Source organism: Odocoileus virginianus, chromosome 16 (genome assembly GCF_023699985.2).
Source record: "Odocoileus virginianus isolate 20LAN1187 ecotype Illinois chromosome 16, Ovbor_1.2, whole genome shotgun sequence".
Taxonomy (NCBI): Eukaryota; Metazoa; Chordata; class Mammalia; order Artiodactyla; family Cervidae; genus Odocoileus; species Odocoileus virginianus.
In genome coordinates this window covers 1,366,509-1,393,560 of record NC_069689.1, presented here as the reverse complement: position 1 = coordinate 1,393,560, position 27,052 = coordinate 1,366,509, and the positions used below count along the sequence as shown (strand labels likewise).

At 40.0% G+C, this 27,052-nt stretch overlaps 1 protein-coding gene across 1 annotated transcript in view; it reads left to right on the top strand.

The window, feature by feature from the left end:
* Positions 1–26,800, top strand: part of PTPN9 (protein tyrosine phosphatase non-receptor type 9) — a 71,897-nt gene extending 45,097 nt beyond the window's left edge. The window contains exons 6-13 of the mRNA XM_020873590.2: positions 6,013–6,123; positions 7,891–8,219; positions 12,101–12,194; positions 17,178–17,244; positions 22,064–22,142; positions 23,322–23,472; positions 23,896–24,103; positions 24,921–26,800. Of these exons, the coding sequence (XP_020729249.2) occupies positions 6,013–6,123; positions 7,891–8,219; positions 12,101–12,194; positions 17,178–17,244; positions 22,064–22,142; positions 23,322–23,472; positions 23,896–24,103; positions 24,921–25,135 (1,254 nt within the window). The 3' untranslated portion in view covers positions 25,136–26,800. The remainder of the gene's footprint in view (positions 1–6,012; positions 6,124–7,890; positions 8,220–12,100; positions 12,195–17,177; positions 17,245–22,063; positions 22,143–23,321; positions 23,473–23,895; positions 24,104–24,920) is intronic.
* The last annotated feature ends 252 nt before the right edge of the window (positions 26,801–27,052 follow it).

The following is a 27,052-nucleotide window of genomic DNA, read 5'->3' as shown; positions in this document are numbered from 1 at the left end:
TCATTTAAGACCTTAATCCATCTGGAGTTGATTTTCAAGTATGGTATGAGATGTAGGAATCTGACTTTTTTTCCATATGGATAGCTATTTTTTTTTCCAGTTCCACAACATAGGCCTTTTACTTGTCAGTTTTAACAGAGTCACAATAACTTGGTAAGTTAATATATCATAGACAATTTTAACTATTTAACCATCTTTCTGTATTATTCAGATTGTTTTCAGGTTTAAATAATACTATTATGATTATTTTCGCTCTTTCTCTTAAATTATTTTAAGAAAATATTTCTGAGAGTTGGATTATTTGGCTAAAGATTATGAATATTCTTGTGTCTCTCTTTATACATCACTAGGTTACCCTCAATAAAAGTGGAAAAGAAATTTACATTGTCACCAACAAATAAGAGTATCTGTTTCCTTTAACTATCCCAGTAATTCATTCTATAACTTTTGTCCTTTTTTGAGTATAGAATTTTAAAATAATAGTATCCTTTTTTTGTTGTTTGAACCCCTTAAAAACATTATATCTTTTTCTTCAAATGTTCTTTTGCTGTTTGTATGTCCTCCTTTATTTGCTGCAAAATAATGAAAATACTGTAGATGTTTTGTTATATAAATTCAAACAGAATGAAATGAAAGTTTGGTTGCCTTAAAATCCATATATCTATATGTTCTTTTTAGTGACTTGTTGCTCCGTCATTGGGAATAGATAAAATTTTAAATGCAGTCCCTACCATCCTCATTCTTATGAAAGTTATAAATAGAAGTTTATCTTTAATGCACAGTCTCACACTTTAGATTTCTATTCAGTGTGAATTAATTTCCAGTAGTTACTGTGGTGAGGATTTGGATTAAAATATGACACTATAATAAAAGTATAAATAATCTTTGACTTCCTAAGTTGCTCTGAATAGATTTTCCCCATCTTGGTAACTTTCTTAGGAGTAATCCTTGTTTTAAATTTTAAAATGTCATAACCTATTTTAGTTGCCATCATATGGATTCTTAACTATTGTTTAAGATGAACCATTTAAACCATATAGTGTGAAATTTACCTTTACTAGACAATGTAGAATTTGTCTAGCCCAAAGAATAAATGTTTATTTTTCTGATTATGAAATACATGACTGGGACTTCCCTAGTGGTCCAGTGGTTAAGAGTCTGCCGGCCAATGCAGGGGACACAGGTTCGATCCCTGGTTCAGGAGGATTCCGCATGCTGTGGGGAAACTAAGCCCGCGCACCACGACTCCTGAGTCAGCGCTCTAGATCCCGCGCTCCACAACTAGAGAGTAGCCCCTACTTGCTGCCACTAGAGAAAGCCCACATGCTGCAGCAAAGGAGACCAAGTGCAGCCAAAAATAAATAAATGAGTGAGTTTAAAAAAGAGAGAAATATGTGACTAAAAGTACATTAATTTTCAGAAAATTTATTAATGCTGACACTTATAAAGTAATATTTGTTAACACTTACTGAATGTTTTGAATACAGTTCTAACTTCATGCTTTAAATTAATTAATCCTGATATCATTAATCCTCAATCCTGATATCATTCCCGTGAGTTATGATGGCTATTACTATTATTGTACACATTTTATAGATCTAGAAACTTAGGCCTAGAAAATACAACTTGCTGAAGGTAATACAACTAATAAGTACAGCTGCTGCTGCTGCTAAGTCGTTTCAGTCGTGTCCGACTCTGTGTGACCCCATAGATGGTAGCTCACCAGGCTCCCCCGTCCCTGGGATTCTCCAGGCAAGAACACTGGAGTGGGTTGCCGTTTCCTTCTCCAATGCATGAAAGTGAAAAGTGAAAGTGAAGTCGCTCAGGTGTGTCCAACTCCTAGCGACCCCATGGACTGCAGCCCACCAGTCTCCTCCATCCATGGGATTCTCCAGGCAAGAGTACTGGAGTGGGTTGCCATTTCCTTCTCGATTAAGTACAGAGCTATTACGTATAATTCCACCCCTTGAAAATTATCAGTTTAAAGAACTTAGTGTATGTATGTCCAAGCTTTTAAAATGTGTACATGTGTATATAGGTATACATACATATGGGATGAGGATACTTTTTTTTTCTTTACAAGTATGGCATATTATATGCAGCAGTTGTAATTTGTCATTTTTTTACTTAACAGTGTATTTTTGTCATCTTTACATGTCAATACATACAGCTCTTAGCTCATTTTTTCCCTCACTTTTTTAAATGGTTTTTGTCTTTTTCTGTGCTGGGTCTTCATTGCTAAGTGGGTTTTCTCTAGTTGCTGCAAGTGGGGGCTACTCTTTGTTGTGGTATGTGGGCTTCTCATTGCTGTGCCCTCTCGTTGCAGAGCACAGGCTGTAGGGCCTGGGGCGCTTCAGTATTTGCCGCACACAGGCTCACTAGTTGTGACACCTAAGCTTAACTGCTCCCCAGAATGTGGAATCTTCCCAGACCAGGGATTGAACCCATGTCCCCCTTCATTGTCCGGTTTCCCAGGTGGTGCTAGTGGTAAAGAACCTGGTTGCTAGTTCAGGAGACATAATGAGACATCAGTTCGATCCCTGGGTTGAAAAGATCCCCTGGACGAGGGCATGGCAACCCACTCCAGTATTCTTGCCTAGAGAATCTCATGGATAGAGGAGCCTGGGGAACTATAGTCCATGGGGTTGCAAAGAGTCAGACATGACTGAAGTGACTTAGCAGCACCGCTGCATTGTCAGGCAGATTCTTAACCACTGGGAACACCAGATTAGTCCCTTGCAAAAAGTGTTCCTGTTGTTGATATACCAAGCAGAAAAAATGAAGTTTATTTTATTTTTTTGTGTTGTAATAAAAGCTTCAGTGAACATCATTTTACATTTATTTTTGTATATTTGGTCAATTATTTCCTCAGGATAAATTTCTGTAAGCAGATATTTATGGTCAAAAGGTAGGCACATTTAAAATTTGATAATTATTGCCAAATAGTCCTCTAAAACTTAGTTCAGATTTGTATTCCCATCAACATCCTTGTTTGCTGGATTCTCATCATCATTTATTATTTGGATTTTAGTCATCTTCATATCTTTATTTGTTTTTTTTATTACTGATGAACTTTAACTTATTTTCACGTTTAACATCAGTATTTCTTTAAAAAATTTTTTCTGCTTATATATTCTACCCACTTTTCTGTTGAAGTGTTTGTCTCATTGATTTGCAAGATTTGTTATTAAGAATATTAGGAATATTATTAAGTATGTGTTACCAGCAGTTTTGCAGTTCATAATTTGCTCAACATGATGGTGTCTTGTCATAGTACTATGTTTTCTTAATTTTTCATTATAGTTTTAATATACTGTATTACATATTTTACATTTAATAATATGCACAGTACATAATATTATGGACAAAATAATTTGTTTTCAAATTGCTGTGTTTGTGACATTTGTTAACTAATACACTTTTTTCCCTACTTACTTGGGGTACACCTTTATCTTATACTAAATTTCCATATGATAAGTGTATCTATTTCTGGACTCCCTGTTCTATTGATCTAGGCATCCAGACCAACATATTTACTTTTTTAATTTATTGTAGCCTTGTAATGAAGTTTAACATTTTATAGGATAAGCTTCCCTGTATTCTTTTATTTCTAAAAGTTGTTTTGACTGTTTTTACACTTTTATTCTTTTACATGCACTTTTGTGTGCTCTTATTTAAATTTTTACTGGTATATAACATGCATACTAAAAACAAACTTGATACCTTTTTTAAAATTATAAAAACAAAAAAAAAGGTAATTCAAGGAAAAGTCTCTAACCCCTCCTTCACATGCCCCAGTGACATTCCACAGAGGTAATCACTTTTTCAGAATTATAAACCTGTTGAGAAAAATCTGCTTTTAAAACCTGCTTTTAAAAAATCATCTTTTGATTAGATGAACATTAGAGTCATTCGGTCAAGTTCTGGTAGATAAGACACTTTGGGGTTTAATTTGGATATAATGAATTAATTTAAGCAGAATTGACTTTCAGCCTCATCTTCACCTATCTAGGAATGCTTTGTTTTATGGATTTTTAAAAGTCTTTTGTTATGTCTCTCAATAAAATTTAAAAACTATGTGTCTTACATGTTTCTTATGATATATTTTCTTAGGCTTAAAAATGTGCATGTTTATATGTATAAACATAGTAAACTCCAGGGATAAATCATCTTTTTTGTAAGACCAGTATCATATAGGGAGAGAGATGGTGCTTTTGTGTACAAATACTATTATAAACCAGAGGCTTTTTACCATTATACTTTCATGGTGATTATTATTTATAGGGTGGCTGATTTTCTCATATTTATCTTTCATATTTTAAAATGCTATTACGGTACTTTAAAATACTACTATATAGCTGGGAATAATTTCTTCCCAGTAGAAGGACAGTATTATTCATTACCCCTGCCTATGAGCAGGACTGGAATGTTGAGAAACTAGATGAAACAAAGAGCTGTGGCTTAAAAAGAAATAATTTTTAATTCTTATGCCTTTTGCAGATCAGAGTGTCTCCTTTCTTTTAGACCTCATTTGTCCTTGTGCCCAGGAGATCATATTGATTGACTGAGTGAATATATAAATAGATAAGAGATGAGTGGAAAATGATTATAAACACACAAATGTCAATATAAAGGAAAGATTATGAGAAATGTTTCATGTTCATTTTATTTTTGATCTAATTGTTCCTTAAAGTTTTAATAATTAGAACATAAGGATGCATACATGTATGCTGACAAGAACAGAGTAGTTTTGATCTATAAAGCTTATATAGACAAGAACGTAATATTACTACTTTTTTATTTTATTTATTTGTTTCACAAATAAGAGTTTCTTTGAAAATATGGTGTACTGACAATAAAATTTATAGAGAACTCACGTGATCAGGGGAATATAATCACAGAAAAAAAAAGTAAGGGGATACTCATCTGTTTCCTTTGAGATTCCTCTTTCAGATCTGCAGGGATACTTGAGAATCTTTAGGGTATATCTTACTAATGTAACCAAAAGTTCTGAAGTCATTCTCAGTCGTTAAGTGGATCCAGATCAAATAACTCAAAGCCCATGCATTTCAGTGTGTGGATTCCAGCATACTCACCTGTAAATCTTAGGTGTCCCAGGCTAACTTTTGCCCCCATCTATGTCTGCAAAATATGATTACTTTGAATGGTAAATCAGCTTTTATTTTCTTCTTTTGAACTTTATTGAACTGTAGTTGATTTATAATGCTGTGTTAGTTTCAGATGAACAGCAAAGTGAATCAGTTACGTTTTATATATAGTGTTGTGTTTATGTCAATCCCAATCTCCCAATTTATCCCTCCCCCACTCTTATTCCCTAGTAGCCGTAAGTTTGTTTTCTATATCCATGGCTCTTCTTCTGTTTTGTGAATAAGTTCGTTTCTACCCCCCCTTTTTTTTAAATTCCACATATAAGTGATATATTTGTCTTTGTGTCTGACCACTCAGTATGAGAATCTCTTGGTCCATCCATGTTGCTCCTAATGGCATTATTTTGTTCTTTTTAATGGCTGAGTAATATTCCATTGTATATATGTACCACATCCATTCCTCTGTTGATGGACTTTTAGGTTGCTTTCATTTCTTTCTTTTTAACTTTTTCTCTAGCCACTAAGTGAAATCTGAATTAGGCTGTAGACTCCCTCTGCTGGGTAAGAATGGTGAAAAGAGCAGAAAACCTAAGTTTTGGATTTAAACAATCAGAGGTCCCACTAGGCACTGTTGAAGTGCCCTAATTGGTGTCTTTAAATCCTTGTATGTGTTCTCCACAGTGCTTGCCTGGTGGCTCAGATGGTAAAGAATCTGCCTGCAATGCAGGAGACCCGGGTTTGATTCCTGGGTCAGGAAGATCCCCTGGAGAAGGGAATGGCAACCCACTCCAGTATTTTTGCTGAGAGAATTCTATGGACAGAGGAGCCTGGCAGGCTGCAGTTCATACAGTCACAAAGAGTCAGACATGACTGAGTGACTAACACACACATGTGTTCTCCACAGGGAGCTTTTCCAGCTCGTTTGAAGAAAGTGCTGATTGTGGGAGCACCCATATGGTTCCGAGTGCCGTATTCCATCATCAGCCTCCTTCTGAAGGATAAAGTTCGGGAGAGGGTAAGGCAAGCTAACTATTTTATTTGGAGGTGGGGTAGATACAGTTCCATCTCTGCTGTTGAAGCTTGCCAATTAATTCTCTACTTTCAAAAGCCTTCCTGGTTTTTTTCTCTTCCTGCTTCTGTTAGTGTGAACACTTACATTTTTTGCTTTATTCTTTACTCAGCTCAGTATAGGTTGCCTTTTTGACTGTACTACAAGTTCCTTGAAGTTTGGACCTGGACATAATTTGGGCAGTTCCCCTCTATATAGTACCTTGCATGCAGCTAGTATTGAAGAAATGTGTCCCTTGAGTAACTTAGATTTAGCTACCACTTCCCAAATTTAGACTTGTACAGCTTCTAATATAATTACATCAATTGAGCTGGTATTTGATTTTGTTCAACTGGAAGTACCACTCAGTCCCTTTGACCACCAGGGTGGTAAAGGAGAATCTCAGACTCTTTTTACTCCTGGCATTTTCTCTTAAAACAACTTGTTGCTTCCTAACTTCAAAAGTGTTGTCTAATGTCATCTTAATTCTATTATCATTCCCAGAATATTCCATGACAGAAAGATTATGGTTTCAGTCATTCACTCATTCTTTTCTCACCCTTAGAACAAAGGGTATAGGAAACATTGATATACTAGAATAAGATAATAGTGTAAAATATTATCAGAGGATTTTTTTTAAAAAATGCGAGATCATATGAATACTAACAGTACAGATCTTTGTAGCTGAGGCAGCTTGGGTTGGAGGGAAAAGACTAAAGACATTTTGTTTTGTAGAAGCTTAGGGACTTAGTGACCCCAGAGTAGGAGAGGTACTCTCCCAGGTGACTCTTTGAGAGGACTCTTTGGGCAAGTTCTTAACGCTTGAGTTTTATACAAGTGTATACATGCATGTGTAAGCTCAAAATATATTGAACACCTTTACAGTCCATGTTCTGAGACCTGGGAATTAAAACTTGAGTGACACAGCTCTTACTCCTATGGAGCTCATGGTTGTGAAAGGGGACAAGACATGTTCAGAAGACTGTGACTCTATGAAAACACAGAGGAGAATATTGCCTCAGACAATCAGGGAAGGCTTCACAGAAGGGGTGCGCTGTAAGCTGGTCCTTGAGGCCATAGAAAAAGAAGGCATTCTAGGAAGAAGCAGCAGCAAACATCCCATTCCACATAGATTTCAAAAAGAACCAACTAGGCTAATTTGGTCCAGTATGGCTGTGTCCACTATGGCAGCAAAGAGAGGAATTGAGTATTATAGTTACTTCTCTAGCATTTTTCCTGGGCTTCCTTGCCTCTGGGTGACTGGTCTAGTCTTGCTTTCATTTAGATATCTATTTTTGAGAACATCCATAGCAAGCTGTGAGTAAAGGACAAGCTAACAGGCTTAGAATTGGTTACCTTAGTATGGGGTTGACAAAAACAACCACTTCCTGTGCATTCTTAGTAGTCAAAAAGGCCAGGACCCACATGAAATGGAACTGGAAACCCTTGTATATTGTATAAAGCCTTGGTTCTCTATACCTACCTTTATGTTTATAACAGGGCCCCTAATTCCAGGAATGAATTTGATATACATTGTGGGAAATCAAACCTTTCCTGGGAAATTCCTAGGATTTCAATGTTAAACAGATGAAATTGCATTTACGTCTTTTCTAAGTATACCAGGTGTTTCAAGCCAATCTTATCTCATTCTTCGAAGTACTTTGGTTCTTTACCTTCACTGTCTGTATGCCCTTCCCTCCCCACAGACTCACATGGTTCTCTCTGACCTTCTAGATTCAGATACTGAAGACGTCTGAGGTCACCCAGCACCTGCCCAGAGAGTGCCTCCCGGAAAACCTGGGTGGATATGTCAAAATTGACCTTGCCACTTGGAATTTCCAGTTTCTATCCCAGATGAATGGCCACCCCGATCCGTTTGATGAGATCATCCTGTTCTCCCTCCCTCCGGCCTTAGACTGGGACTCAGTGCATGTCCCAGACCCCCATGCCATGACCATCCAGGAGTTGATGGACTATGTTAGCACCAGGCAGAAGCGGGGGATATACGAGGAGTATGAAGACATCCGTCGTGAGAACCCAGTTGGTACTTTCCACTGTTCCATGTAAGTAGGGAAGGTTTGGGCCAGGAATCATGTTCCAAGATGCTTGTGACACGCGTTGGTACACCTTCCACACCTCACTTCCTTAAGAGAGGCTCTTCCTTAGGTTAAGGAGCGTCGCTTTCACTTAGATCATAGTTTCTCTCATCCAGAAAGAGGCACCTCTTGGCACTTGTTGCCAACAGCATATGCTATGAAGTTTCTGAAGGTCTTTGGTAACAGTGGAGAAACTGTGTACTAAAGGATGCATTTTTTGATGTTTTCCTGATATGCAAGTGCTTTTAGGGAAAAAAAAAATAGAGGCCCAAAAGTTAGGCTGTTGATTCTTGTTCTGAGTATGATCTTTGGTCCTTGCTTTTGGGCAGCTTCTGCCTAGAGTGTTTATAGTATTACATTACTTTCTGAGGAGGAGTACTGGTTCATTTAAAATAACCCACAGTCAGTAAGAGAGAAGAGTTGCCTCTTAGGAATATTTAGCCTGTGGGATTTTCCTTCTACCTAAATTCTGTAACTGGCTTGTAACTACTTGATGGCTGTTGTTGTCAGTAGGGCACAGATCATTTCTCTTACTGCTGCTGTCCTTTATCTTAACATGTTTTCATTGGCTGCAGCAAAAACTTCTTTTCCTCCAAGTTTTGAGATCTGTTTGTTGAAAATTAAGGAAGCTGTCTCCAGTGGGTCTCAGGCTCAAGTTCCAGCTTAGCCAAAAATATCCTCTGTGACTTAAGTTATTTCCCTACTTTGTACCTCAGTTTTCCTGTTTGTAATATTTTATGTTAGACTCTCTGATATCCACTGATTATTTTATAGCTTAAGTGTTTTAGGAGTCTGTGAGTACCTCTCTCCCCTTGTAATTCCTCTCTAGCTTAGTCAGTGTGCTGTAAAAAAAAGTATGCAATGAGTGAGGAGAGAGAGAAGGAAAAGAAAGAGAAAAATAACGAGTTCAGAAACAGATAAGGAAGGTAAGAGAGAAGAAGCAATTGAGAAAAAAAAACCAATAAGCAAAACCAGAATGCAAAGAAAAATAAGGGGGAAAAAGGGAGAGCGAGAGAAAGCAGAGCATGTACCGTGCGGGGAGAGTGTTCTTCCCTGCCAGTTCTAGACCCCTGTATGTATCCAGTCTTTTTCCCAGCTGGAGCGGAGGGTGCACCCTTGTTCTGGGAATTCCTGACCCTGCTCTGGTGCTTCTGCTGAGGGGTCCTTAAGGTGTCATTTCTACCATGGTTCCCCTTCACCACATTCAAACAGTGTGTTTGGATTGTCCCTTTGCATCATCCAAGTCAGCTATTGTTGTAATCAGAGACTATATCCCAATCTTATGGAGGAATTCCCAGTCTTGCCTCTATTTATTGAATGAATGAAAACGTCCTACTTCAGGAGCTAGAAACCAAAATCCTCAACATCTTCAGGCCTGTGTCTTACACCCAGTTCCAGTAGAACTACTTACACAGAACAAACTGTTTTCCTTGGAATTCTAGGTTAAGAAGTAGGTATCAGAGTATTCACTGCGGTCCAGGATGCCCATGGACTGTGAGACTTTATCTTTTTTCCCCTCTTCATCATTCTTTCAAAGGATTTTTTTTTGTTTGTTATTTTATGTAAAGGATTTTTTTTACAAATAAAAATTTAATTTTTATTATGAGAAAATTGTAGATTCAAAGATCATGTATACCCTTTCCACAGCTATGCCATGGTAACATCTTCCAGAAGCTTTGTATAGTATCACAGCTGGGATATTGATAAGTAAGTAAGTGAAAGTTGCTCAGTCGTGTTTGACTCTTTGCAACCCCTTGGACTATACAGTCCGTGGAATTCTCCAGGCCAGAATACTAGAGTGGGTAGCCGTTCCCTTCTCCAGGAGATCTTCCCAACCTAGGGATCGAACCCAGGTCTCCCATATTGCAGGTCCACCAATCTTATTCAGATTTCTGCAGTTTTTGTTTGTGTTTGTGTATTTAGTTCTTTGCAATTTTTATCACTCAGGTAGGTTTGTATATACAAAACCACAGTCAAAATACAGAATTCCATAACCACATACCTCTCCATTCTATCCCTCCCCATCCCTAACCCCTTTAACTACTAATCAGTTTTCCATTACTATAATTTTGCTATTTCAAAAATGTTTTATAGATGGAATCATACTGTATACAGACTTTTGGGATTGCCTTTTTTCACTCAGTATAATTCTCTGGAGTTTCACCCAAGTTGTTATTTGTATCAAGTTTGTTCCTTTTTATTGCTGAATAATATTCCATGATATGAATGAACCACAGTGTACACTGTTAACCAATTAACCACTTACCTGTTGAAGGATATCTGGGTTGTTTCCAGTTTCTATCTATTATGAGTAAAGCTGCTGTGAACATTCATGTCTAGGTTTTGTGTAAAAATAAGTTTCTATTGCTCTAGGATAAATGGCTAAGGGTAGAATTGCTAGGTTATATGTTAACTAAGTGTTTAGTTTTATGAAAAACTGTCCAGCAGTTTTCCAGAGTGGTTATATTCTTCTGCATTCCCCCCAGCAATATATGAATGGGCTGTTTCTTTTTTTAAAATATGTATTATTTCTTTATTTGACTCTGCTGGGTCTCTGAGCTTCATTGTGGATATGGGATTCTTAGTTGCAACGTGTGGGCTTCAGCTCCCCGACCAGGGACCAAACCCAGGCTACCTGCGTTGGGAGCGTGGAGTCTTAGCTGCTGGATTACCAGGGAAGTCCCAGAATGGTTTTCTTTGCATCCTCACCAGTGTTCAGTGTTGTCACTTTTTAAAAAAATTTTAGCTGTTCTGATAGGTATGTAATGATATCCTTAAGTTAAAATTAAAATTGTGGTCTTAATTTACATTTTTCTACTAGCTAATGTTATTGAACATCTTTTCATGTGCTTATTTGCCATCTGTATATCCTTTGTAAAAATGTCTTTTGCCCATTTTCTATTTGGATTTTTTTTTTAAACTCTTGAGACTTGAGAGTTCTTTATGTTCTAGGTACTGATTCTTTGTTGGATGCATAGTTTGAAAACATTTTCTTCCAGTCTGTAGCTTTTCTTTTCATCCTCTTCTGGTTCTCTTGTGAAGCAGAAGTTTGTTTTGATGAAGTTCCTTTAATCATTTTTTTCTCTTATGGATCACGCTCTTGATGTCAAGCCTAAGAACACGTTGCCTTGCCTTAGAATCCAAAGATTTTTCTACTTTTTTTCCCTAACATTTTTATAGTTTATGTTTTACATTTAATTTAAATCTGTGATCCATTTTGAATTAATTTTTTGTTTAAGGTTTAGTTTGGTGTTCAGATTTTTTTGCTATAGATATCAAATTGCTCTAGCACCATTGGTCAGAAAGAGTATTCCTTCTTCTGTTGAATTGTTCTTGGAACTTTGTAAAATATCAGCTGGGTTTATTTGTGTGGGAAGATTCCTCTAAGAGTATAACGTGACTAACAACTATTTCTTACCACCAAGAATTAATAACTGGCAGTTTTTAGTATTTTGTTGTATTTGCTTCATCTTTTTATATAAAAGAAAGAATTAATTGTAAAGTTGAAATCCTTTCTAATCCTCACCATCAGTTCTCACTCCTCAGAAGCAGTCACTAGTATGAATGTGGTATGTTTCCTTCCAGATTATGTTTATACCCTTACATATACATTCATACCCATAAATAATATAGAGTATTACTTTACGTGGGTGGTCTTTGTAATTTTTGTTTTTTGCTTTTAATCAATATATATGCAGATGACTTTTTCAGAATCAAATAATACCAAAGAAAAAAGTAATGAATGACAAACAGCAGTCTCCTGCCTTACCCTCACTTCCACTCCTGTTGTCATCCGTTTTCAACTTTTGCAGTTGTTTCTTTATTTCAGTTTGTTTCATCTCTTTCAGGTCTCCAGGAAACCTAGAGAAGAACCGCTATGGGGATGTACCCTGCCTGGACCAAACTAGGGTGAAGCTGACAAAACGAAGCGGCCACACTCAGGTAGAAAGATAAATGTCTTTCAGGAGCACTGGGGGAAATGTAAGCCTCTTCCAAAGTGAAGCTGGCTAATACTGTGGTAGAAAGAACATAAATTCTAAGCCAGAGAGAGAAGGTTTGAGTTTTAGACTACATACTAGTCTGTTACCATATGAAAGTCCTTTTATGCCCATCTCATAGTACTAGGTGGAAATTAAGTGAAATACTTTATGTACATGCTGATAGCCCAAAGTCTGGTATATTACTGTAGGTACTCAATAAATTATTTCTCCTTTTACTCTTTAGTTATAAAGTCATAGACATGTCATCTACCTTACTGGTGAGGGTATATGCATCAATACCAGATGACTCATTATAAGTGACCTCTGATTTTTCCATCTAGAAGATCTGACAAAAATTTTAGACTAGTGTATGCGTGGGCTTCCCTGGTGGCTCAGATGGTAAAGAATCTGCCTACAATGCGGGAGACCTGTGTTCGACCCCTGGGTTGGGAAGATCCCCTGGAGGAGGGCTTGGCAACCCACTTCAGTATTGTTGCCTAGAGAATCACTATGGACAGAGGAGCCTGGTGGGCTACAGTTCAAGGGGTCGCAAAGAGTTGGACATGACTGAGACTAAGCACAAAAGAGATGAATTGGTCAAATGCCTATATTATTTAGTATTGATTCAATCATATCTGTACATATTAAAAATCACATATATTTAGTAGGGATATTTAGTAAAAATGTTATTCAGACTCTTCACATACATCTTTAACATCTGTTTCCTTTTGTCCTTATTTGAGCAACTTTTTGAGTCAGTCTAACACAGTTTTCCAGAGCACATCTTTTTATTTCCTTTTTTAAGTGTATTGTCACTGGAAAATTCATCCTAAATGAGAAAAAAATCTATAACATTAGCACAGTTTTTTTCTTTTCTTTCATCCTGTATCTCATGCATCCTCTATAGCATAATCATTTACTTAATTCTTTTTAAAGTCCTCTTTAGTATGACTTGTTTACAGCGACATCCAAAACTTAAAATTTTGAGGTCAGCAATTAAATAGGTATTATATTTCTTCTTTTATCCTTCTGATACAACAGTTCTGTCTGGTGACCTCTATACACATCAAAAACCAGCATTGATTGAGGTTCCTGTTCACAGTAAAGGAGTTTAAATAGTGCCCCTTAACATAACACACAGTATAAGGACTTGTTATATCCCTCCTCTTTTTTCTGGAGGATAATTCTTAGGAAAATCATTGCCTTATATTTGGGCATATATGATACATGAGTCAGGACCGTGGGATCATGGTTTTAATCTCGTTGACCCTACTGTTTCAGTCCATAAACTGAATTCATAACCCTGTCTAGGATCCTTACAGAGGGTTTTCCTGCAGTGGTATTAGCTGAGAGTCTGCCTGATTGAAGGCAAATTCATCAGTATTACTGAGTTTTGTCCTAGTTGAATTGAGGCTCCAGAGTCAGAGATATCTGAATGTATCTGTCTTATTGACTGCTCTGTCTCCAAGACCTAGAACAGTGCCTGTCATGTATCAGACATTCAGTAAATTATTTTTGAGTGAATGAGTAAACCCCAGTGTACCAGGAGACTATTCTAGTCATCGTGTAATTAATCTGAAGATCATCACTTTAGTTAATACTCCCTCTCCATACTACAAATATTGGCAGAGGCTTTTTTCCACAGTGTGGAAGATTCAGGTTTGTTAGTGAATTGTTTAGCAGATTTATATATACCTGGGATTATATTTCTATTGAACCTGGCCCATAGCATAATATGTGTGCTGCTGTGGTTCTTCCTGCTGTTTCAGGTTGCCCCCAAGTCTGCATTTTATCTCTGAGGTCATTTTCAGTTTTTAATATCTAATGATTCTTCTGAAATTGCTGGTTTTAATTCCCAGTGCTCTCAGAGACAAGGATGCTAAAAACTGGTATCCTTAGTTATAAAGAAATAAGTCTCCTTTAAAGAAGTGCCATTTTTTTTCAAAGCATGAGGGTAGCTCCAAGTATGACAGCTTATATATTACTTATACAATAGTGTTGATTGTCATGAACCAGCTAAATCATTTGTACTTTTCTATGCCTTCTCACCTGGGCCCTTTAGGGTCCCATCTGAGTGCGCCAGGCAGAACAGAGGATGGGCTTTGGCTGACTGTGGGTGAGGCCTGGATTAAGAAGCCTGGTTGGGGTGAGTGAGACTTTTAGCTTGCTGGGTCCACTGCGTATGTTCCATTAGCTTAGTGAAGGTGTCCAAATTGGGGTAGAGCACTGGTAGTATAGTATGAGGTCACTACCAGTTGCTGTGGGAGAAGAAAAGAGCAGGAAACTCTTGACTAGATAATCAGTGGGAAGATAAATTGGTAGACTGACTATCTAATGAACATGCATCCAAATAACATGGATTTGACCATGAGATGGAGATGTTTTCTTTTTGCAGTTGAGCCGTGCACCTTACATGATCTTAGTTCCCTGATCAGGGATAGAACCCAGCTTACATCAATGAAAGCCCTAGGTCCTAATCACTGGACCACCCAGGGAATTCCTCAGAGATGTTTTCTGAGGGTGGCTGCGGGGGTACTGACAGTTCAGACTGCCCTCCAAGTGTTGGAACCAGTGGTGAAAGGGTTGATGGGGAGTCGTTTTGATCTCTCTAGACTGGAGTGGAGTATGTGTTTTCCCTAGTTTCCCGTTGAAACATCTTTACTTTTGCCCTGTAACCCTTCATGTCCTCTAATACCCATCCATCCTAGCTGTGAGATACTCTCAACTAGCTATTTTGTGACTTGAGGCTGTAGCTGCATCTGTTTGGCTTTTTTATCAGCTTGGACTAAATAGTGTTGACAGAGATCTTGTGAGGAGGTAGAATAAAAACAATAAAAATTTAAGCCTATTTAATTTCCCTGATGACTAATGATGTATGTAGACGGAGGACATTAGGAGATGGGAGAAGGCCTGCAGAAGAGAGTGCATCACAAGCTGTTCATTGAGATTCTGCTGAAGGTGTGTGGCTTTTGCTTTGTGTTAATTTAGGCAGTAACAGAGCCTGGGTGTTTGGCCCATGCTGTTGATGGTCCTAGGTGTGAGGTGTAACTTTCTTCCTTCTCCAGTCACACTTTGCCTTTTGTGTCTCACCACGTGGACAGGATGTTCCTGCTCAGGTTGGTTGGCTTGCCTCCGTTCTGGGTTTGGTTCTGAGCTGCAGTGCAGCAGTCCTAAGGGACTTTTTTTTTTTTAATAGCAGCTTTACTGAGATATAATACACATACCATACGGTTCACTCTTTTAAAGTGTACAAGTCATTGGTTTTTAACTATCACCACAATCAACTTTAGAACATTTTCATCACCTGAAAAAGAAACTCACCTTGGTAGTCACTCCCCATCCCCCAAGCACATCTACTCTTTGTGTACTCTTTTTGCCTTTTGTGGACATTTCACGTAGAGTCATACAATATATGACCCTTTGTGTCTGGTTTCTCTCACTTAGCACGTTTTCAAGGTTCATTCATATTGTAGTATGTATCAGTATGTCACTCTTTTTTACTACTGAATAATATTCCATTGTGTGTTTGGAAATCCAGAAATCCACATTTTAAAAAATATTTATTTATTCATTTGTTTATTTTTGGTTGTGCTGGGTCTTTGTTGCTGTACTCAGGCTTTCTCTGGTTTTGGCAAGCAGGGGCTACTCTCTAGTTGCAGCACACAGGCTTCTCATTGCAGTGGTTTCTCTTGTTGCGTGATGGGCTCAATAGTTGTGGCACATATGGGAGCTTTCCAGACCAGGGATCGAACCCATGGTCCCCTACGTTGGCAGGTGAATTCTTAACCACTGGATCAAGAGGGAAATCCCTACATCACATTTTATTTATCCATTCCATTAGCTGATAAACAATTGAGTTGTTTCTGTTTCTTGGCTACTATGAATGATGCTGCTGTGAATATTTGTATATGAATTTTTTTATGTAGATCTGTGTTTTCATTTCCCTAGGGATTAGAATTGCTAGGTCATATGGTAGCTCTGTATTTAACCTTTTGAGGAAATGCCGGACTGTTTTCTAAAGTGACTGCACCAGTTTATATTACCACTACTGATGTATGAGGATTCCAGTTTCTTCACATCTTTGCCAATATTTGTTGTTATCTTTTACCTGTAGCCATTCTAGTGGGTGTGAAGTGTTATCTCATTGTGGATTTGATTTGCATTTCTCTGATGACTAATGATGTTGAGCAACTTTTCAGGTACACATTGGCCATTTGTATATTCTCTTGGAGAAATGGCTATTCTGTTTCTTTTCCTATTTTAAAATGAGTTGTCTTCTTACTGTTTATTTGTGAGAATTCTTTATATAGTCTAGCTACAAATCCCTTATAAAATGTGTGCATTCTGTGGGTGGTTTTTTCACTTTCTTGATAGTGTCCTTTGAAGCACAAAAGTTTTCTATTTTGCTGTAGTTCGATTTATCTGTTTTTTTCTTTTGTTGCTTGTGCTTTTGATGTCATATCTAAGGAGGCTTTGCCTAACCCAAGGTCACAAACATTTATTACTATGTTTTCTTCTAAGAGTTTTATAGTTATAGCTCTTACATTAGGTCTGCAATCCATTTGGAGTTAGGTGTTTTTTTGTTTGTTTGTTGTTTTTGCTGTGCTGTGTGGCCTGCAGAATCTTAATTCCTTGACCAGGGATTGAACAAAGCCCACAGCAGTGAAAGCTCGGAGTTCTAACCACTGGACTGCCAGGGAATTCCCTGAAGTTAGGTTTTTGTGTATGATGTGAGAAGAGGGTAGGCTTGATTTTCCTGCATGTGGATATCCAGTTGTTGCAATAACATCTGTGCAGGTGAGGTTTTGGATTGGTCCTTTCACTCCTTCACTGCCTGACAAGAAGAGAAAATCCAGACCTTGAGTTTTATTTACCTAGTACATCATTTTCCTACCCAATTGGTATATTCCACACAAATACAATGATATTTCCTTTTTATCATTAGACAGATTACATCAATGCCAGTTTCATGGATGGCTACAAGCAGAAGAATGCTTACATTGGTACACAAGGTAAGTTAGTCTGCCGTTCACAAATTGATTTTGTATCATCTACCTGTGATTGTTTGCACCAGGGGATAGCATAATTTTTAAAGGAAATGGTAACTTGAGGTGATGTTGCAGCCTCTAGATCTTGTGAAAGTGAAAGTCGCTCAGTCGTGTCCAACTCTTTGCGACCCCATGGACTATACAGTCCATGGAATTCTCTAGGCTAGAATACTGGAGTGGGTAGCCTTTCCCTTCTCTAGATCTTGGTCTTTCATAAAGATTGAGGGTTCTTGAAGAAGGCAGATGAGAGGTGTAGAGTTTCTTTACCAAAAGTGCCTAGAAACTCATTGCATAGAGATAAACTAGAGATTTGAACACACAACATTACTACAAGTTTTTGGATTGAGTTTTAGTGTTGCTGACCCAGGGGAATGGACATCAGAATTGACTGGCTAGTGAGATTGTCTTTATGTCGAGTAGGACATAAAGGAATGGCAGTGGACTTCCCAGAGATTGAATTCAGTCTGTGAATGGGTGTTGCTGGCTTAAGAGACTTTTGCTGGTCTGTGTACCCTTACAGAGTATACCAGCGGCCTCTAATACGGATAGTCTTTGCTAAGTCTGACAGTGAAGTATTGGGCTCTAGGAGAATTTCAGATGGAGTTTCTGTTAATGCTCATGTGGGCCCTAGTACTACTTTTGACTTGTTCTCTGCCGTCTCAAGAATACCAGGTTTCCTTCAAAGAGAGTGGTAAGAAATCATAACATATGAGAATAAGAGAGGCCATCATGTGGATTTAAGGCCCTTTGACTATTGTGGAGTATGACTAGCAAGAGATCTGGCCGGTACCTCCTTAACCAAGTGATCACACTTAGTATCACCAATAGTGGAGAAACAGATATATGCCTCCTGTTCTGACACAATGAGAACTACACAATGTAACCTTTGTTGTATGTTGTCAGTTTTTAAGTCTGAATCAGATCATGAAAAACAAACCTGAGAAATCCAGATTGTGGAACATGCTAGAGAACTGGCTTAGATTCTTTCAAGTTAATGCCATGGGGGAAAAAAAAGGGAGGGATTAAAGGAGACTAAAGAGTTGTTGATCTCCAAAGGCAGTGTGTCATCCATAACTCAATTTGGAAAAATAATTTTTATGGACAAAATATTGGCACAGTTGGAGACTGTATATTAGATAGTATTATTGTATTAATGTTTAATTGCTGCAGTGTGATAATGATATTGTTCTATGGAGAATGTTCTTCTAAATACATGTTCAGGTATTTAGGAGTGAAATGTCATGTCTGAAACATATTTTTAAATAATAAAAAAGAAAATATGTGTTGTGTATATGTAGAGAAGGCTTTGTAAAATAATAGCTAAAAATGATAGCCTTCAAGCTAAAGAATGTATGCATACATTGTGCTGTATTTTTTTTTTTTTTCAACTTTCTGTAGGTTTCAAATTTTTCAAAATAGAAATTGACGGAGAAGAAAAGGAAAAGGACCTTTGGATTTTTGGTACATTGTTAATTGGTCTGATGGTCACAGGCTTATTTTTCCTTAGGGGGGACTACTACCTCCAGAAAGTGTCCTTTAAGACCTTAGGAAGAAATAAGAGAACTATCAGGAAAGATTTTTGGCAGGTATAGAATAGGATGTGATCTGCCTGAGAGTAAGGAGATGTCTTTGTTGAGGATGTCTGTGGCATGGGTGAGCTTCTGGAGGGTAAGGATCAGCTCTAGGGGCCTCAGAGTGCTCCAACTTCCTAGAGTTGTTAGTTACGCAGGAATTGGATCCTTTAGGCTGGCTCTGAAGGCCCTGTCCAGGAGAGGAAACTCATCCAGAAGTATGAAAGAGATTTCTTGAGTTAAGCACTGATCACTTAGAAGGCATCAGCACTGTTAGGACTGGAAAATGGTTGGTTTGATTTATCTGGTTAACCTTCTTGGCTATATTCTGTATTCTGATTTTTATTCATAATAGTTCTACTGTTATTTATGAAAGTATCTATTTTAAATATATTGGCTATATAATTGCCATCTAATTATTATAGAGACTCTGCAAGGAAGGTTTATAAATCCATGAACAAACTGAAGCCCAAAAAGGTTAAGTGACCTTGGATCACACAGCTAGTAAGTGACAGAGCCAGGATTTGAGCACATGTCTTCTTGATTCAAACAGAGAAGCCAGGTTAGTGGATTGTTTCACCCACGTCTGCATAAAACTGCTGACTTTGTTTCTTTGAGATGTCTACTATTAAAGAATCTAATCTGGGGAAGCATAACTTTGCTCTCTCGTATGCTTCTGAGGAAACTGTGACCCTTCTCTGTCCAGCCTGAGTCTTGAGTGGTGTTGTCAGGTGCTCTGTGTGGCAACAGCAGCTTTGCCAGTGGTTTGAATGTGGAAAACAAAGTCTATGAGAGCTACTGTGATGCAGAATAGTGAGATGCGACCAAGGCTAAGAGTCAGAGGTAGAGAAAGGGTGCTTTTATTATCTTCTTGACATGCATGCTGTAGTGATGTCATGTCCATTGTGGGAAAGGAAGATGAAAATCACTCATAACCCTGAGACTCAGAGAAAGTGCTGGCATTTTGCAGTATCTTCTTCTAAATGTCATTCTGTGTATACAAATAGATGCGGACATAAAATACCTAACCAAACAGGCATTTTCTAGAAATTATTTTTTTCTTTTGATAGTTATCTTGTGAATACCTTTCCATAGCAAAAATACAGATCTTACAGTATCACCTTTATGGACTGCTGAAATTTGGGTTTTGCCATAGTTTAACATCCTCTCTTATTAGACATTTAGCTTGTTTTCAAGACTTGACATGCTTCTGGCAGTGTCCCCTTCTGCACAGAGGGAATTCTAGTATCATAAAATGTTAGTGCTTCTTAAAAGACTGTAGCAAAAATGGCAGTGAAATTAGCAGACTTCCAGGACCAAATCAACCCATGGCACTGCCCTGCTTCCCTGAAAGCAAAGGCAGAAAAGGTGCTGGAAAAGCATAAGGAATTATCCTGAGCCGTTACTCACTTGATTGAAAGGGAGTTATCGGCTCACAAGCATCTTCAAAGTTCCTGCTGAGTGCCCAGCCCTGTACAGGTTCTGACTCTAAAAGGGGAAGTTGATGACAAGGCCCTTGCCCTCAGCACCACGTTTGGCTGAGATGTGACTGCTTCTCACAAAGTAAAATGCCTGATGTAAGACCATGTACATCAAATGGTTAAGCTGTTTTGATCCAGCTGTGCCATCAAGAACTGAGAGAAGGAGCCCTACAAAGAATGTGGTGTTAAAAGAAAGATTTAGGGAAGAGGCAGTACTTGAGTGGAGAAGGACATGGCAACCCACTCCAGTATTCTTGCCTGGAGAATCCCATGGACAGAGGAGCCTGGTGGGCTATGGTCCATAGGGTCGCACAGAGTCAGACACGACTGAAGCGACTTAGCGTGCATGTATGCAACACTTGAAAATGGGCGGCATGGTGATCATTTTGCAGTGTATAGGAATATTGAATCAGCATCTTGTGCGCTGGGAGCTAACATAATGTTGTAGGCCAATAATACTTCAAAACAAACAAACTGATAGAAAAAGAGATCATATTTGTGGTTATAGGGGCAGGGGTTGTGGGAGAGGGAACTTGGATGGAGATAGTCAGAAGGTACAAATTCAGTATAGGTTGAATAAGTACTGGGGATGCAATGTGCAGTGTGATAAATATAATTAACACCATTGTGTGTTATACCTAAAAGTTAAAAAAATAAAACCTGAGTTCTCATGATGAGGAAAAAAGTGTTTTTTGTTTTTTTTTTCTTTTTAAATTTTGTATCTATGTGAAATGATGGGTGTTCATTAAACTTTGTGTGGTAATCATGTCATGATATACATAAATCAAATCATTATGCTTCCTATACCTTAAACTTACACAGTGCAGAGTGCTGACTATGTCTCAAAAAAACTAGAAGGGGGAAGAAACAATGGGTAGAAAGTCAGTGGCAGTAGAGCTGAAACAGCATGAACAGAGGAACAGAGGCAGAAGTGAGCATGTATGTCTATGTTGTGATGAAGCAAAACTGGCAGGGGTATCCAGAATTAGACTGGAAGCGAAATTCATATTGAGAAAAGTAAACCAAAATGATATTATAGGAACTTAGAGAAAAAAATGATGCAGTCCTTGTGACCGTGAATTTCGGTAGGAAGACAAAAAGATAAAAATCAAAAAATTCCAAAGACAAAAATAATTTAGGACTTGGTGGCTACTCCTGGGAGATGAAAGAAATGAGTGAGTCAGAGCTGGAATTTCCAACTTTTTGAAACTGAATGATTTAAGGATGCCAGTACTGTTAACAGAGTTGAGAAAGTATAGAGAGAAAGCTAACTTTGAAGGAGACTGGACTGCAGACATGCAGGGTCTGAGTATATCAGATGATGGCACATGGAAGGGGAATGGTTAGGTAGGCAGCTGGTGATTATAAGGCTTAGATGGGGTGAAAACAGCTGAAGACATGTACACAGTTGACACTGTCAGGCTGGATGTGGTAGCTGAGGCCCTGATGATGGGGCTGTAAGAGGCTATACAACAGTGCTTCTTAAACGGTAGCCTACCTACAGCTTTGTCTGGGAACTTTGTTCAAATGCAGAGTGTGCATTTCTGACACTCTCCCATATGATGCTGGTGCTGCTTGCCCAAGCCCCACCCTGAATAGCAGGGATGTTGTCAAAAGGCAGGGAGCCAGAAAATGTGCTTTGGAGTTAGTATCTGGGAAAAAACAGAAGAGCCTGAGGAGGAAAGCAGTGCTTCCCAGGGTTATGTTCCTTGTTTTGTTCTTCCATTGTAGGCCCTTTGGAGAATACCTACCGAGATTTCTGGCTTATGGTATGGGAACAAAAAGTCTTGGTGATTGTCATGACCACCCGGTGAGTTCATCCCTTTACTACTGCTTGCCCTTCTTTTCTACCCACCCCCCAACCCCCAAGCATGGGTGATTATAGAGGGGAGTTTAGCTCTTAGAAACAGGGTTAGGAAAGCCATGACAAAGAGTTTGAGATGTCTTAGCTTTTTCCTCAGCTGACCCGGAGCTAACAGAGCCAGGGTATGGTGGAGGTTGGTAGATCTAACTTGTTAGAGCTTTAATCCTTGGCTCTGGTGACCTTGTGCGAGGTACATCCTATCCTTAGGTCCTGGCCTTAACTACTTACTAGAGGAAGCACTGGGAAACACACAGGACAGGCCACTTCTAGCCTCCTTCCTACTTATAAAGGTCAGCTGTCTTCCTGGCTTCTGAATTACCAGTTCCCCTTAGTTCTCCCTTTCCTTGCTACTTTGGACCAGTTTTCTTCTGGTTTGTATTTGCATCTAGAGAAGAACTTGCCAAAAGGAGATGTAAAACATTATAGGTCTGCAGGAAGCTCTTGATGAAAGGAATAGTTTTGAAATTTTGTTGTACGTTATCTGCCAAAACTCAGGAACTACTATTTCATTAGTATCATTATTATTATGATAATTATAACCCGTTTTGGATGAGGGGGAAAAATTCATGAGAATGTTCGCTTGGATCCCTTCCTCGTGGCACTGTTACACAGCCACCTTTGACTTGGAGAGGAGGTAGTGGAGGAAGTGCCCCCTGGGGTACTTTGGAGCCACTAAAGAGTAGTGAGGGTGGACTTCAGGCCTTTACATAAACCTTCTGTTGCATCCCAGGAACCATTTCTTTCCTAGTCCTCTATCAGCCAAGGGCTCTCACTGAGGAACAGAATGAACAGTAACTGAGGTACAGGGCAGAGAGTTCAGTCTGGCCCACTGTATTTTCTCTACTGTCTTTGCCCACCCAGTATTTATGCCAGGTATGTGTGGAGTACCAAGAGGTATCAGGAAAGGGACCAAATGGATGCTCAGTAAATGTTTGCTTAATGGGTACATGAGGAAATTTTAGCTGTTGTCTAGAAAGAAGGTTTTCTTTTTCTGCCAAGAAGCAAAGGGATATATAGAAGCAGTGCAAGAGATGACATTTCTGCCTAAGGGTACAGCAGGTCCATGGGTGAGCAAGGTTACTGCTGTGGAAGGATGGAGGCTTATTTTTCTCTGCATGTCTTCAGCTTTGAGGAGGGCGGCAGGAGAAAGTGTGGCCAATACTGGCCTTTAGAAAAAGACTCTCGGATCCGATTTGGCTTCCTCACCGTGACCAATCTAGGCGTGGAGAATATGACCCATTATAAGAAAACAACGCTAGAAATTCACAACACAGAGGTAAATTTTATTTTCTCACTCTCTTGAAACTGGGGGAAAAACCTTTACTATAAAGAAAATCTCCAAAGGGAATAGGCAGGATTCCAGAGAACTTAGAAGTGGCTTCCATTCTTCTGGAAGCAGGATTAGGATATTCAGCTCAGAGCCAAAATAGCCATATTGTCTCAACACATAGTGGCATTACTTAGGAATGAAACTTTTTATAACATAAGAAATCTGGATCGTTTAATATAGGAATTCTGCCCTCTCCAAACAGTTAATCTTCTCTTTGGGTTTGCAGAGAAGCAATTGTGGAGAAAGTTCAGAGTGTTAGCAGCCCTGATGGAGGGAACTCCAGAGGACTGAGAATCTGGAAAAGCCAAAGGTAGTCAGGGGCACAGAGCAATGACCTCATTAACTTTTGTGCTTCTTTTTCTATCCAAGGAACGGCAGAAACGCCAGGTGACCCACTTTCAGTTCCTGAGCTGGCCAGATTATGGTGTCCCTTCCTCGGCAGCTTCCCTTATTGATTTCTTGAGAGCCGTCAGGAACCAGCAGAGGCTGGCTGTCAGCAGCATGGGAGCACGCGCCAAAGGGCAATGCCCTGAGCCACCCATTGTGGTCCATTGCAGTGCGGGCATTGGCCGGACAGGTAATGCACGGGATGCAGCTCTTGGAGCATCCAAAGGAGCTAAGGGTGGGGGAGGAATAACAAAGCTCTTAGTTGCCAGAATGTGAGTCTTTGATCTGTTGGTGGTGAATTGCCATGAAAAAAAGATCCTCTTTAATGTCCTTTTAGTATCCCTAGTGCTAGGTATACTGGCCAGAATGTACAGTTTATGAGCCAGGTCCTCTAGGGGTTGATGCTTTACGCACCCCTTCAACATGATTATCTTCTGATCCCATCACAGTCACCTGGGTGTCCCAGCAGCTGATCTGGGCTGTTGCTCTCTTCCCATCCCCCTGCCAGGGGAGGTCTCCACCCTGGGCCATGCTCTCCATTCTGGAACCAGTTAGCAGCTTTTGCCTTAATGGGATGAACATTGCAGGGACTGTTGGCCTTCCAGCTCAGAGGTTCCTTTGGGAGAATGTCAGGAAGAATAGGTTTGTGTTAGGTCTCTGTGGAGAAGTTGTAGAGTCTGAAAATTGGGGCCCAGATGTGGAAGCAGGGCAGGTGTGGGAGTGCTGTCATTCTCTGTGTCTGGGATTGAAGTAGAAGTCCTGCTTCCCACCTGCTCATCCTGTTACCCTCAGAGATGTCCTGGGAGACAAGAGGGCTTCTCATTTCTCTGGCCTTCAGCACTCCCTGTGACTCCTCCTTGAGTCCTCTCAGGCCTAAGGCCAGCTGGCCACCTGCCATGAGGCACCTTGCCATTGGATTCATTCATCGAGTCCTGCCTGGGTTATTTGGTAGAGGGCGGAAAAGAGGAGAGGCAGATCAGGTGTGACCACTTCCTTCCTTCCTTCAGGTACCTTCTGCTCACTGGACATCTGCCTGGCACAGCTGGAGGAGCTTGGCACCCTTAATGTGTTCCAGACAGTGTCCCGCATGAGGACCCAGAGGGCCTTCAGCATCCAGACCCCTGAGCAGTACTATTTCTGCTACAAGGCTATCCTGGAGTTTGCAGAGAGGGAGGGCATGGTGCCCCCCAGCCACAACCTCCTGGCCATGGAGGGTCAGTAACTGTCCCACGAGCCTCCTGTCTGCTGGCCAGCCTTCCTTAAACTACCCTGGACACCGCTGAGCCTATAGGTTGCCATCAGTTACGCTGAAGCCATGGACCAGCCTCTTTCTTGTGTCTCCCGGCGCACGCGTGCACGCAAGGCAGCCTTTCCCTTTGGCTAGATAGATGTGGTGAAATTGCCACTAGAAAGGGCCAGCAGCAATGTGTTCTTAATTCCTAGCACCTGCTATTGAACTGTGCCTTATTAAAACCAAATTGTGGCTATCAATATTTGCCAGGGGCCCCGAGGTAAGTGGGGAAGGAACCTCCGTCCCCCCTTTCCCAATGCCATCTCCTTCTCAAAATCTCTTTCCATTCCTTCCCTTTGCTAGGATTTGATGGGGAGGTTTGGTGAGCACCCACCTCCTTCCCAGAGAGCTTGACCAAGTTACATATTCTAGAGAACGTCCTGAGTGCCAAGCACGTTTATACCTAGGGCGTGTATTCCAGTCTTTTCTGTCATTCTGTGTGTGTGCGTGTGTGTATGTGCACTTATGTGTATGAGTCCATATGTACGTGTGTATATAATATATATTGTATGTGATAATATGGTCGTATTCTATAAATACATATACACAGAGATACTCCTTTGTAGAAGTTCCTGAGGCTTCTTGCTGCAGTTCAGGACTCCTTGCTTCTTGGTTCTACTGTTTATCCTGGACTAGCTGGGGCTGGGGGATCATGTCTCCTGTTGTCAGACCACAGAGTGGTGGAAGAGGAGGACACACACATCCACTCTCCGTGCTCCTGCCACAGGCCCTCATCCTTACATAATGACTTCTCTCTCTTCAGGATGCTGCCTGTTGGAACCAGGAATACTGGTTTGTGGTGACACTGGTTTAATTCAGCGTGGATTGCCCTTATCTAATGAGTTTTCTCTGTTTACTTTGCCAATTTTGGGAGTAGACCTCCACTGTGATTCCAGACCATCTGTCCCCTCTCCCTCTTCCTCAGGGACTGGGATCTGGGCAGAGATGAATTCACTGAGCAGCGAGAGCCAAAAGCAGTCGGTACGAAGTCTTAGAAGGAGAGAGAGGGAGCCCAGGTGTGAGAGAAAGGAAACTCCATACTCTGAGGCTCCCTCCCTGAAAGAATGAGCTGGGGCCCCTTTCTCTCTTGCTGGAAGGTTCTTTGTCTTATGCAGCTTGGCCCTGTCCACTCAGATGTCCATCTCTTTCCTGTCTACTAGCCTGCCAGACCCTGGAGCTCAAGCTTGGTGGGTTCTGTGTCAATAAAAAGCTTAACCCCTGTCTGGGTGAAACAGTCCCCTACACTCACTGTTTTCCCCATTTACCCTACCTGTCTCTGTCTGCTCCCAGCCTACCAAGCCCAGTACGCCAGGGATGGGGCCAAGAGTCCCCAGCATTCCACATTCCCAAGAAAACCCCAGGAGTCCCTAAAATTTTTCCCCTATCACAGATGAGGTTGGCAGCTGATGAGACCTCAATAATTTTATACTGTAATAAGCTCTTTGAATGTATATATTCTTATTTTTACAATCTTTTCATTTTGTATTTAACGTCAATGGACTGAGTCAGATTCAGAAAATAATTGTAATGTTCATATTCAATATCTTACAGCGATACAGTTTTGTATTTACATATAAATATACCGACGTGATCAAATCCTTTTAGCTTCATCAATTTAGTAGCAGTCTGGGGCTGGGAAGGTGAGGAGGGGTTCCAAGAGCTGGTCTGGGAGGGGTGGGGAGGCAGGGAGCAACCCAAGACTTAGAGCCTTTCAGTTCTGAGAGCCGCCTACCTTGCCCCAGGCCGTGGCCCAGCTCTGGGCAGACCAGGGGCACCAGCACCAGCTGACTGCTTGCCAGGTTCCAGTCTCCATGCTTGGTGATCCCCCCACCCATACTTCCTTTAGAC